The 14171-nt window shown below is 32.0% G+C and overlaps 1 protein-coding gene across 2 annotated transcripts; it reads right to left on the bottom strand.

Moving 5' to 3' along the window:
* Positions 1-301: 301 nt before the first annotated feature.
* LOC126714214 (uncharacterized) lies at positions 302-7363 on the bottom strand. 2 transcript variants are annotated; one of them, XM_050414251.1, is made up of 8 exons: positions 7199-7363; positions 7000-7075; positions 6059-6174; positions 5697-5779; positions 4506-4627; positions 3465-3629; positions 2486-2579; positions 302-746 (listed from the first exon to the last, which is right to left on the bottom strand). In XM_050414251.1, the coding sequence occupies exons 2-8, from the start codon at positions 7022-7024 to the stop codon at positions 545-547; spliced, it is 807 nt and encodes a 268-aa protein (XP_050270208.1). In that variant the 5' UTR covers positions 7025-7075; positions 7199-7363; the 3' UTR covers positions 302-544. The 2 variants fall into 2 exon arrangements, with proteins under 2 accessions (XP_050270208.1, XP_050270209.1); XM_050414252.1 differs by having other exon boundaries at positions 7000-7056; positions 7199-7345.
* Between the last annotated feature and the right edge of the window lie 6808 nt (positions 7364-14171).

The raw sequence follows: 14171 nt of genomic DNA, 5'->3' as shown, positions 1-14171 counted from the left end.
TTGTAGCGACAATCTATATTCTATTTCTATTCTGCCCATCAATTTCTACTGGAATAAGTTTGCTTTGACAAGTTCGTGAAGATATTCAGTAAGTTTTTCAAGGCGGCTGTGATTTTTAAAAGGAAAAACATGGCAACAAGATCATTCCTACATTCAACGTCTTTCTTCTGAAAGGCGATCTCAGCCTTACAAGAGTCAAAATTTCTATAAACATGGGTTAAAAAATCACAGATGCTTTAGATATGATTTGATGCTATGACCAAATGTCAAGGGTGACCACAACAAAATGTTGGAACCTGAGTGGGACAATGAACACTGGTTAAATTGGACAATCATGCAACTGAACCTTGTCAGCAGAAAATACAACTAGCAAACAATTTGTCATGATCATCACTTCACGAAATGAGTTAAAATAATAAGCACGTGCAGCTTTTATCATCTCATTACATAGGCAGGTTGTGATCATTCAACAGAAAGGTTAGAAAACTCAATCTGTAAAATATGCTGCTATTTGTCTTTATACTACAGGTGGACACAGAAGTGCTTAGCTAGAGGTAACCTTGTCCTGCTGCAGCGCTTCTTTGATAAAATTCATAACAACTGAGACTAATTCAGCTTGATGTGTTGTGTATCCATGATCAGCTCCTTCTACAACATGTAATTTGTGGTTCGGTATTATCTTGGCAAACTCTAATGCATCTTGAACAGGGATGACCCCATCAGCAGATCCATGGACTGTCAAGACCCTGTATATACAGTAATGGTGATTATTTACAGTAAAAAAAATATATATATTATATTTCAATAACAATATGAAATGATATGTGCATAATGTGATTGGTGAAAATTGCCAATTATACAGATAGTTATCAGCACCATAGTTAGCTGTAAGAAAATAGCCCATTTTAGATTTACAACAAGAACAACCAATTTCTTTATGCCAAAATCTGATGTCAATCTTTGCTTCACCCCCCCCCACCCCAACCCAAAAAAGAAAGAGAGAGAGAGATACATGCATTGTTAATGGTAAAACATTAAGTATTAGGCAAAAAAATTATAAAATGTCCCTAATAGCAAAAGCAACCTACTACAAGTAAGGTGTGGAGAGTGAGGGTTCAATCCAGTTGCATGAGTTGTATTAACCAATTAAAAAATTTTCTCCATAGCCTCTGTTGGTCAATTTGTTTCATATGGGTTGGACTTTTTGGACCCACCAAAAAATGGGTCGACCCAAAACTGTGCAATTCTGAGTCAGGTCCGGTCAAAATTTCAGTTTTCACTATTGCATGACCCGTATCACCAGTAGAGTGATGAAGTGAAATTCTTCCTCTACAAAATTTTCTATTCTAACCATTGGAGTCATTGGACCCATTATGTTTACTTTTCATTCCTCAATATTTGTCTTTCTTTTAAATCTTAATTCTTTCTTCACTTTTATATGCAAAAGGTGGACTTGACAAGGTTAAAAACATGATATGGTCCACATCTAGTTTTTGTTTTTATACCCTTTCATGGTGATGTTAAGATTAGTGAACAGTTTTGGATTGTATAACCTTAAGTATTTATGTATTATTTAACTCGATCAGTGTAAATTTAAGATTTATGTATTATTTAACGTTTGTTTATTTGTTCTCTTATTTGTATTGAAAGGAAGATGAGGAAGATGAAAACAATATGATTAAGTTTCTTTTTTTTATTTTATATATATTTTTTCGCATGGAAAAAAAATTGCAGGTCATTCCAGGTCGATGTGACCTGTAAGGGTGAGGGTCATGGGTTAGGTAACTCGTTTCTAACCCAAAGCCGGATAGATCAAAACCCGAACCCGATCAACCTGACAAGTTTTCCAGATCTAATTATGCATGGGTCATTCCAGATTTCAAATATGGCATAGTTAACAAGGTACCAAATTCTGAAAATCATGAAAGTGGCACAACAGTAAATATGACCTTAGGATACACAGAGAAAGTAATATAGGATTGGACAAAGTTTACCTCTAAACCCAAGTGGAGATTAAAACAATTATCCACATGTACTTTTAGTCACATGGCCTATTTAATGAGTCATGTGGCTTGTTTAAATAATACCAATGGATGGTTTTATGAGTTGCCACATAATTGGTTGGAAGAGATTCCTCTAAACCAATTTGGAGGAAAACTTTGTTCTACAAGATTTGACTAGCGAATAGATCCCCCCACCCCACCCACTTTTTTTCCCCTTCCTTCTCTTTTTTCCTAACTGAGCCCAAGTTAAGCAGTGAGCCTACCAGGCTTACAAAAAGCCAAAAAACATGGTTTAATCATTGTGGGATATCAATTGCTGGCAGAATGTTAGAAATTGTGAACCATCAAGAAAAAATATGCTATGTAATTATGTTTTCATATTAACTAAGAACATTATGTAATGTTTCATAAAATATGATAAACTTGGTAAAGCAAGAGATGAAAGAACACATAAAGGCAAAATGCAAGAAAAATTAACTCACCGGCACTCTTTGTCTATCTTAAGGCATGCTTCATGCATATTTGTACTTAGGCGGTCCAGTAAAGTTTCCTCAGTCACACGGAAATCAACACTTCCTACAAAGTATCAAAATATAAGTCACATTGTCTTTATAATTCATTTAAATAGTACTCCCTCCGACCCAAATTGTTGGTCATGTTTAGGAAATCTAACTTTTTAAGGGAACATCATTTAATGTGTTGTCTTTTAGTCAAAATGTATAAGTTTACACAACTACCCTCATTAATTTAAACTTTAATAAAAGAATGGTATTGAATTTTTAGGGTAAAATACTATTTTGGTTCCTAAACTTTACAAAAAGTTTGCTTTTGGTCCTTGAACTTTAAAAAATTCTTTTTTCATCCCTAAACTTTGTAAAGAGTTTTTTCAATAGTTTAGAGACAAAAATAGAGATGAAAAAAGAACTTTTTTAATAGCTTAGGGATGAAAAACAAACTTTTAATAAAGTTTAAGGACATGAATAAAACATTTTCAATAGTTTAAGGACGAAAGATGAACTTTTCAATAGTTTATGGACAAAAAAAGAACTTCTTAAAGTTTAAGGATGAAAAACAAACTTTTGATAAAATTTAGGGACCAAAATAGTATTTTACTTGAATTTTTAAATAAAGGGTAAATTAAGAAATTTACATATTGACTTTTCAAAGAGGACTATATTTGGGGACATCCCAAAATGGAATAAAGGACCAACAATTTGGGACAAAGGGACAAATAGTTAATTTTTCTTTTTCAAAATTCACTTGACAGAAAATAAGCAGATGGATCTGCCATCATTGATGATGGAGTTATGCTTGATCCAAAATTCTCTGAAAAGCGAATTAAGCTTGAGCATATGCAAAGCATTGAGGAAGAAAAGCATGTGAAAACAAGTACTTTGTAAACTGAAAGATTTCATATCATCAAGTATACATGACCTTGTAGGATAGAAATTAACAGATTACCTGTTTTAGTCTTAACATCAATGAATCCATCCTCTTTGATTCTTTGCATAAAGTCTTTCCCCACGCGTTCTTCAATGCCTTTATTCAGGTCATAACGGCCAGAAAGATTGACAACTGTGTGGATATCATGATATTTAGCAGGGTAGAGTAGCACCACATTGCCTCCTGCATTTATATTTTCAGCACTTACAATGGATGAATTTACACATAAAAAGTCATTCTTTTATTATTGAACTTCAAGAAAACTAGGTAAAAATACTGACACAAAAATGAAAGATCAACTTTTAAGGCAAATGCAAGGCAACATACATGATGAAATGAGATTTGTGTCATTTAATGATTGTGGATGCAATTTCACATAGAAGTTGAATCTAAAGATTACAAATTCTAAATATCTCATTTTGAAGCAAGAACCTTGGAGTATATTTTAAATACTACACCAAATTTATATGTGCATTTGGGAAGATCAAGCAGATAGAAATTATTTGCATTTCCTACTAAGGAAATATTCCATAAGCAGAAGCTAATGCACAAATATCAGTGTGCATCTATGTATATATGAACAGCACCAGGACATGGACAGCTATCATGACATCCACACTCATTCCCTCCCATGACTGCCAACCTGCTGCTTCCACCATTCCTACTAGCACCACTATTCTGGAAACCAGATATCCTCTCCTCCATTTAGAGGAAACATTTATTCTGGACTGGGTCCCATCAAAACAACATTATTTCTAGAATTAAAAAATAAATAAATATATATATATATATATATATACACACACAGAGAGAGAGAAAGAGAGAGAGCTCTTGCTTTGAGATTCAAAAGACTTGTATAAATGTAAAGAAGGCCCAAAAATGAAGATGATGATAGGAGTAAAACAAGAGGATAGAGAATTTTGGTTGGGGCCCAATGGGGCAAGGGGGCATAAGACTTTTTTCCAGCTCTATTTAGTCATCAAAGAGGAGAAAAACCATGTATAAAATTTTTCCTTTCTTATCAGTGATATTCATATGTTGAGTATGTTAACAATTTACCTTTACTATGCCCAATAATTGCACTTATTACACGGTTTGCTCCAGAGAAGTGTTGGATTACAGCATGCAAGTCATCAACCTCTCTCCAATAGTTAGCAAACTGAAACACACCTTCACTTTCCCTGAAACAGCAAAATGGAGCACTAATATCACATGAAAGGAAATGTGTTGGGTAAGAACTACCAAGATTGGCAGTTGACACTCAAAACTAGAACATATATCACAACTTTAAACCACAGAAGAAGAACATGATACAGATGGAGGAACAAGCATATGTCAGTTAAGTAAAAATGAAGTCATTCTTTCAACAATTGCAATGTTAACTTTAACTTCTTCTTTTTTCTTTTTTGTTGTTGTTGGCAAATCAATCTTATTGTGTGTCCTAGAGAGGGTAAAATGTCTGGCCAATATAGTATAAATTGAAGATAATAGTCTCCTTCATTAAGAACAACAACAGGAATTTCACTATGGTCATTAACTAAACCAGACTATCTATAATAACAAAATCAAAATAGATAAATAAGTTGTATGCTACCATACAAAAAGCCTATAAAGTGTTTCACATATGTGCTCAACCATGAGCGAATGACTTCTCATGTGGTTAGGATTTTGCTTGTACTTGAATCAAAGAGAATAGATAACCCTGACAATAGAAGTGAAGGATTAAATACAATTCTACACACATCAAAATATTGTGGTATAAATTTAGAACTAAATCATTACATTAAGACTGATGGATTTCAAGTTTAGGTTTTTTTGATGACTCACAACTCCATTCAGCAACACATTTGGTGAGGAGTCCGTGGACTAGGTTTTCATTTGATAAAGTTATGGCAGATAGCAAGGATGCAATTCCATAAGATTCTTAGATTATATAGAGAAAATTAATTCACTTTTTTTAAGGAAAAATTTGATTGCTGCTAAAAACTTTCATGAATGACGAGATCAGCCAAGAACAGCAGCAACCGGAGAAGCAGAATTTGCATTTAGGTACCTGTTATATTACATTATTAAAGCATCCACCATTACATGTTATCTGCCTTCTGTTACTATAGTAGTTGTGGAACTGCATAAATATATGTAAAGACTATCTTCAAACAACTAGAAGATAGAAGTAGCACAAGTAAAGAAATCTTTATAATAATCTTTTAAGAATCCAAACAGTTACAACCAGTAATTCTACCAGCTTACCCATTTCCAGCAAAGTCAAAACGGAAGGCACTGATTCCTTCATTTTCCAATGAAACAGCAAGGTTCACCATAGTATTATATTCCTGGAGGTGGAAAAATATCAGTTGTAAAACTCTTCCTCAAAAGGAAGCCAAGTTACAATGTTTGCCTATATATTCATAAATTTACACATATTTACATAATTACATCCAACAATCAAACTTCCAAAAATAATAATAATAATATAAAATAATAAAAAAACCCTAAAGCAAAATTGATTTTTGGAAAACATTAACTATGAGAGTACTAAATAAAACTGGGAGGAACAGCTAGAGGGGTGGGGGGAACTAACCACTTTTCTTATTAGAATTAGAAACACCAACCTTTGAGGATTGAAAACCATGGCATAAGATTATAACCTCTGAAGATCCAGTTTCATGTAAGATGCCCACAAGTTTTTCTCCATATTTATTTGGTATTATGACTTTCTGCTGAACCACTGAAATGATGCAATTCACAAATCAGTAACAACTTTTTAGACATATATCAAGAAAAACAACATGCTAGAATGGTTTATCATCTTAGAATGACCTTTCCAAACTTGCAAAGGACGTAAAAAGAGTGTTCAAAGTTTATCTTAATTCTTTGAAATATTAAAGAGGACAATTTCCCAAGTCAAACAATAGTGAAGCTTTGCTCTAATACCCCCAGAACAAGACTTAGAAACAAAACAAATTTTAGCAGACCTGACCAACTCATAAACCAACTTGAACACTACAACTAATCCCAAACTTCTTCCCCAACAAAAACCAAACCCTGCAAGGCCGAATCTACCAAATGCACATCTTGATTCAATAACAAAACATCACAAATCAAATTCACAAAAATGTTGAAGGTATCTCCATAAAACAAAGTAGCATTTCTATTGTTTCACATCAGATTCAATTCATGGAAGCGTGTATGAAATGAAGCACAAAGACCATCACACATAACATAACAATCTTCTCTGGGTGTTTCACTAATCATATTTCTCTTCCATAATGCTTTAAGCTAAATCCTCACTGTCATATAAATTATTGCATAAAACAAAAACAAACCAAAAAAAAAAAAAACTATCGGTTACAAAATGAGCATCACATATAATACATCCTTTATTATCTAAAGCCACGAATTTGCTATTACTTGCTAACGGGTCCTGCTCAATTTCACGGTTTGTTTCTCGCACATAAACTTGGTCACTGGACATACAGTTATGCACATATACATACATATATATATATATATATATATAGGTATGTACGAGTGAAATGATGAATTTCGTTACCTGGGTTTTGTGTAGTTTGGGCCATCTTCAAGGTTCTTGTTGTGGAGCTGTGATTGCCTGAGGAGAAGAAGCGCACCTGGTTAAAAGAAGATCTTGGTGAGATGGGTTTTTTGAAAACCAGTGAATTTGGGATTGGGAGCACTTGATGGAAATTGTAGTTGCACAAAAAAAGGTTTTCCATTCCTGATTTATTACTTACAGCTTGTTATCTTCAGAGTTCAGACTTCAGAGTTCTAACCTTCCCTTGTGTTTGGAAGTGGACAACCAGTGAGTGATGATCATTAACTGCGTTTTTGTTTTTCTATACCTTTTCTTGTTTTCTTTTTCCCCTTTGTTTTTTGCAATGTAGTCACTCAGAATTTTTTATTTATTTTTTTGGCCATAGATAATGGTTTTTTTTTTTTTTTTTTTTTTTGAGAGGAATGGATAATGGTAATTGGCAACGAGAATATGATGGATTTGGGGGGAAAACTGTATTTTACTTGATGAAGTTTGTTCATGCCAGTTTCAAAGAAAAATGACTCCAATCCCCAAGTTACATGTTTTTTTTTTTTGGATAAGCCCAAGTTACATGTTTTAAAGTCATATATTTGAGTGTTTCAATTTGTGTGACTTGGTAAAGTTTCTTCTCCTTAAATAAGGTCTTGCATTCGAGTTCGAGGGATACCAAAAAAAATTCAATTAATAACTTGGTTGGATGTTAAAGAACAATTATTATAAAGTAAACCCCAAAAATTCCAATCCCCATCATATTTATATTGAAAAAAAAAAGTTGGATATGTAAAAGTACATTCAATACTATTACCTTTCAACATTACATTTTTATTAGATATTATAAAGTTTCAACTTATAACTGTAGGCCATATTTCTTGCTTAATTACAAGAGACTTTACTAATCAATCTAAAACAATTTATATATATATATATATATATATATATATATATATAAGTAGAGATCTTATCTAGGAGTGCATGAGATTCTACCAAGTGGCATATTCTTCATTTAGGCTTCCACCTCAACAAAGATTACATTTATGTCAAAATATTAGTTCATTGAATGTGTCCATGGGTTAAATGCACATATTAATTATTTATAGGCATGCACTAATTATATATATAAATAGTTTATTTGGTTTATGGTTTTTAAATAAAAAAGCAAAAAGCCCAGGTAAAAGACCATAAGGTTTGTCATGTGGCACAATTACATCATATAACAAACATAAATAATATGGAATGGGATAAAATGCTTTTATCATTGTTTAAATTACAATATTCCTACGTTGTTCTTTAATCCTTTAATTGCTCTTTACCTTAAGTGAAAAATTGTAATGGACATGTGTGTGCAATTTTAAATTTTCACTTTTTATGATGAATTCATTACTTCAACTAATTTCTATGACATACTCTATTTCTTTATCCTCTTGAGAATAAAAAAATTATTTATCCCCTTAATTTCATATTACTTTAAGTCAATAAAAACCTATTCATGTTTTCCCGACATTACTTAATGTTATTTCTTTAACATATTTTGAAAATTTTATATAATCTTTCACATGGAAATTTTTTTATCAGCGCATCGCGTGGGCCCTTTACTAATTTTTGTAAAAGCAAAGTCCAACTTGACTTTGGGGCTATACTAAGTGCAATATTTTTAGAACAAAAATTCTAAGACCACATAATGCCACAATTGTCTAAGTGGTAGACTGTGAGTTGTGGAGAAAAAGTAATGGGTCTATATGAAAGTAACAAGCAACCAGTCACAATCTAACACATAAGATAGTTGTGACAAAGTTGTGACATTTTATGTGGTATTAGAATTACTTTTTTTAGGACCACTATATATATATATATATATATATATATATATATATTGTTTATTTGGTTTATGTTTTTTAAATAAGAAAGCAAAAAACTGATGTGGGAAACAATTACACCATATAATAAACATCAATAATATAGAATGGATTAAAATACTTTTATCATTATTTAAACTAGCGGATATCCTGCGTGATGCGTGTGTTCGTTATTGGTTATTTTATAATACTCATATGTGTTATAATGTTTGAAAAATTAATTTCAATTATATATTATGTGTCACTAAAATAATGAAGAAAAAAATTGTAATACAATATATCCATATATAAGTAACCATAATTAATTGACCCTAAAAATGCCACTACATGCCTATTGATTTTTTTTTAGGAGTATTTCTTTTTCTTTTTCTTTTTAAAGAAAACACATGAACTTTTGAAGGCTGAACATCTAAGATTTAAGGTTTATAATTTTTATTTTTATTTTTTGTTTGAAAGAGTTTCAACCTATGGCATCCGCTTTTAATGAGCTCTTTTATTATCAGATCAAGATATTCAATCATCTGAGATTTTACAAGTTAAGCTAATTGGAACTCACTTATAATTTTTAATTTGCAAAACTAAATTTACATGTCAAAAGATTAAAAATATAACAACAATTTAACAGAGAAATATAAAATTATACTATTTCATATCTTAAGTTAAATTTTACATACATCTGAGTACCTCGATCACTTATAAAGATTAAGCACTAGCCAAAAATATAAATAAACACAAATAACACATATAAAGACTCTATGTCTTCCCTAAACATACCTTTTAGAAACCCTAAATGTAGTTGAAGCATTGATTCTCTCTCTCTCTCTCTCCTCTACTTTTCTTTTGGCCCTTCAATATTTTTGTGAAACTATAATATATAAAATATCAGATTTTATAACATGAAAAACCTAACATTGAATGAAGAAAACCTTTTATTTTTGAAATTAGTGAAATTAATAGTGAAAGAGTTCAAGAAATTGGAAAAGGCGGTGGAACCTATTATCTTATTTTCCGAGTGTAAAATATTTTCAAGCAAAAATATTTTTGGGAAAGGAAAATATTTTCAAGTGTTTGACTGCATAATGAAAATTGTTTTAGAAAATGTTTTCAGATGTTTGGTTGCATTCTAAAAATGCTATTTTCTACTGGTTTCTCACATTTTCTCAGCCATCTTCTCACAGCTTCCAAACAAATTTTATAATAGAAAATTTTAGTATATACAGTTAACAAACAAAAAAAAAAGAAAATCCATTAGCTCCATTCATCAACAAGCTGAACTCGGTCAAACTGAGAGAGAGGGAGGAAGAAAGAGTGAGATTGAGGGAAAGAGAGATAGATCGGGAAAGAGATGGAGATCGGGTCAACGAGATCGGTCTTCAGCGGCGGTGACGATCTTCAGCGGCGGTGACGATCTTCAGCGGCGGTGACAAGATTGGTCTTGGGTGGGTCGAGAACGAGATCGGTCTTGGGTGGATCAATCTTGCCTTGGTGGATCGGGTACATTTGGAGCTCGAAGTGGGCGGAGGTGAGGTTAAGTGAGAGAAGAGAAGAAAAGGGAGAAAACTCACCGGCAGAAAGGGGAAAACGGCGATGCTGCTCGTCAGAGTGTGGGTGGACCTCGAATTGGCATCTGCATGTGGGGTGGAGCGACATCTCTCTCTCTCGTTGGTGCGTGGGGTGGAGTTGAGGTGAGATGGGTTTTGAACCATGTGAGGAGTGTGTAGAAGTGTGTGAGCTCTCACAAAATCCAGAAATGCGTTGAAGGTAAAATGGAAGCTGAAAATATTTTACACCTTGGGAAGCTTATTTTACAGTCAAACTGAATTCTATTTTCAGTTTGACTGTATTTTCAAGTGGTGCCAAACACACACCCGGGTGTAAAATGTTTTCAGATTTTAGTTTACATGTGAAACAAATGCAGCTTTAATCTTCTCCATTTATGGCTTAAACTAGTCATTGATAAGAAGATGTGGTAAGGTTGAGCTAATTGGAACCCAGTCATAATTTTTAATTTGCAAAACTAAATATACACGTCAAGAGATTAAAAATATAACAAAAATTGAACAGAGAAATATAAAATTATATTATTTCATATCTTAAGTTAAATTTTACATACATCTGAGTATCTCAATCACTTACAAAGATTAAGCACTTGCCAAAAATATAAATAAACACAAATAACACATATAAAGACTTTATGTCTTCCTTAAATATAGTTGAAGCACTCTCTCTCTCTCTCTCTCTCTCTCTCTCTCTCTCTCTCTCTCTCTCTCTCTCTCTCTCTCTCTCTCTCTCTCTCTCTCTCCTTTTCTTTTGGCCCTTCAATATTTTGTGAAACTGGAATATATAAAATAACAGATTTTATAACATGAAAAACCTAACATAAAAAACCTAACATGGAGTATACGTTTGGATAGGAATTATTTTCCTCCATCTGGCGTTTTGTGTTTTGCATTTTCCTTCTTTTTTTTTTTTTTTTTGATGCACACGTTTTACCTTTTAGGAGACAAACGGCACTGTTCATGCATTGTTCATACATTGTTCATGCACTGTTCATAGGACTCACAACCACTTTATTGAGAAAAAAAATATTAAAAATGGGTCCCACGGCACTATTCACACATTTAAAAATTATTTTGTTACAGTGTTTTCAGTTTTTAATTTTTAACAAAATAAGCTGTATCCAAATGAACCCTTACCCTTTCCTTAACCACCAAGTCAAATTTAGCTTGAGTGATATCAAAGATTCTAGTAACTCTAATTTTTTTTTAACATGGATCCAATTTGATCTAATGCCCTGGTTATTGCCAGCTCTATCTCACTCAAATTGCTAATGGAAGCCCAAATAATGTCTCTCTTTCTCTCTCTCTCCATTAACTCCCATTCTCTCCCTTCTTTATATAACATGTCATGCTTTCACTCGATCTATCTAGATCTATATATATATATATATATATATATATATATATATATCTAAAAGTTGAAGCATTGTATTTATTATTGTTGTGTTCTTGTTAAGCATATCATCTACTCATTTTCAACATTCTCTCTCTCTTTTTTAACTCTTTTTTTTTTCTTATTAATTTCATAACTTATTGTTATACTTTCTCAAACTTTTCCCCTCATTGTTATCTTTTCATCTCCCCACTACCCAAATAATGTCTCTCTTTCTCTCTCTCTCCATTAACTCCCATTCTCTCCCTTCTTTATATAACATGTCATGCTTTCACTCGATCTATCTATATCTATATATATATATATATATATATATATATCTAAAAGTTGAAGAGTTGTATTTATTATTGCTGTGTTCTTGTTGAGCATATCATCCACTCATTTTCAACATTATCTCTCCTTTTTTTAACTCTTTTTTTTTTCCTTATTAATTTCATAACTTATTGTTATACTTTCTCAAACTTTTCCCCTCACTGTTATCTTTTCATCTCCCCACTACTATCTACCTTAATATCACTTTTCCTCTATCCATTTATCTTCTTTTATTTTTTACTTTTCTTATTCCCCTCCTCTTACTATAAATTTACAACTCTCTCTCTCTCTCTCTCTCTCTCTCTCTCTCTCTCTCTCTCTCTCTCTCTCTCTCTCTCTCTCTCTATATATATATATATATATATAGTTTTCCTACACACAAAAGGTTCTTTCTCTCTCTCAAATTTTTTTTTTCAATTGTTGGTTGGTTTTTTTTTATAAAAATTTTCTTGCATCTCTACTTCAAGTTAATGAATTTTTGTATTGTTTGGAATTCTAATTTGGGTTGATTTGATTAAGTTGTGTTTTTAAGTTGTTATCTTTTTTCTTTTCTTTAATTTCATAAGCTTGAAATAATCTATAATTTCATTTTTCCTTAAAAAATAGTACCAAGAAAAATAATGTGGTCATGAATTCTTCTTAGTGACCACCCTAAAAAAAATCATAGAGCCACCACCGGAAGAAAGTAGGAAGTTTAAATTACTTATTCATTTAAATGTTAATGGTAATATTGAAATCTCGTATGAAAGCTATTAGCTATGTATAAAGATAACTTCAATATAAGGATTTTTTTTTTTTTTGAGAAGACAGTATAAGGAAGTTAATTACATACACTTTGTTTAAAACGTGAAGCTAATAAGATGTCTAGGCATGTTGTCCGCTTGTGTTTTACTTGTTAAAAGCACACTCCAATCTACGATATAACCTTTTTATGATGGAATTTTTAGAGGTCGTGTAAATTTTTTTTTATAATAATTATCTCAAAATTTTCCTTTAATTAATATGTTGTGCATCCATTTAAAAGAAGTGCTACGTCCACAATATTTTTACAACAAATCACAGGTGGTTAGTTGTTTTTTTTTTTTTTTTTGAGAAAGCAGGTGGTTAGTTGTTATTAATTCAAATTTGAACTTACCACTGAGATTACTTTTTTGCCCTAACAATAACAACCAGTAACAACCTGTCACCTATGATTTGTTATAAAAATGTTGTAGACATACCATTTCTCTCCATTTAATGGGTCTTAAACTCATAATATCATAATTTATCTTACTTTTATTAAAAAGGTGTAATATGAGGTAGAGTTTATAGCTTGTTGGCATCTCAAACTTTATTAAACTCACTTGCCATGAGATGCAAATCTAAAGCAAGAAAAGTAATAATGGCAACAAACTGGGTATGAGACCAGTTTTCTATTCCTCGCCCGACCCCCACCTTAGGGAGGGTATTTTTCCCCACCATCATCCTAGAGGGCACCCATCCTTGCCCCACTTAATTTTTTTTATAATTTACTAAAATTTGAGTTGAAACATAAAATACATTAAATTCAAACTCATAAAACATATTAAAAAAATAATAATAATCAAGTTTTGAGATTACAAAATATTATTATTATTATTATTATTTAAATAATAAATATAAACAAGGTGGGGTCTTGGCTCAATACCTACTCCCACCCTGAACCTTGCTTTGAGGGAAGGAGTCAACCCTATTCCCATCCCATTGCCATGAGGATCGAGGCAAGACGAGGTAAGTTTAAATTTCCATCTCTAAAGAAAATACTATATATTGAGGGGGAAACAAAGAAATGAATTGAAAAGTTTGTGTCAATTATATTCTAAATTGAGAAATAATATTAAGTAATGGCTCAATTTTTTGAAAATCATTATGATCTAGGAGAGATTGTTACATATATCTGATGTACTACACATCTCTTCCATGTATATGTAAATTATACATATTGTACGTTCCCAAAATAAGGCTAACGGACTCAACCTATATTTGGGCTTACAATCTATCTGTATTGTGGGCTTTGGTTTTCCTACTATGGGTAGT

Source organism: Quercus robur, chromosome 2 (genome assembly GCF_932294415.1).
Source record: "Quercus robur chromosome 2, dhQueRobu3.1, whole genome shotgun sequence".
NCBI classification, from domain to species: Eukaryota; Viridiplantae; Streptophyta; class Magnoliopsida; order Fagales; family Fagaceae; genus Quercus; species Quercus robur.
The sequence above is the reverse complement of the archived record's forward strand: the minus strand, read 5'-3'. Positions and strand labels throughout refer to the sequence as shown.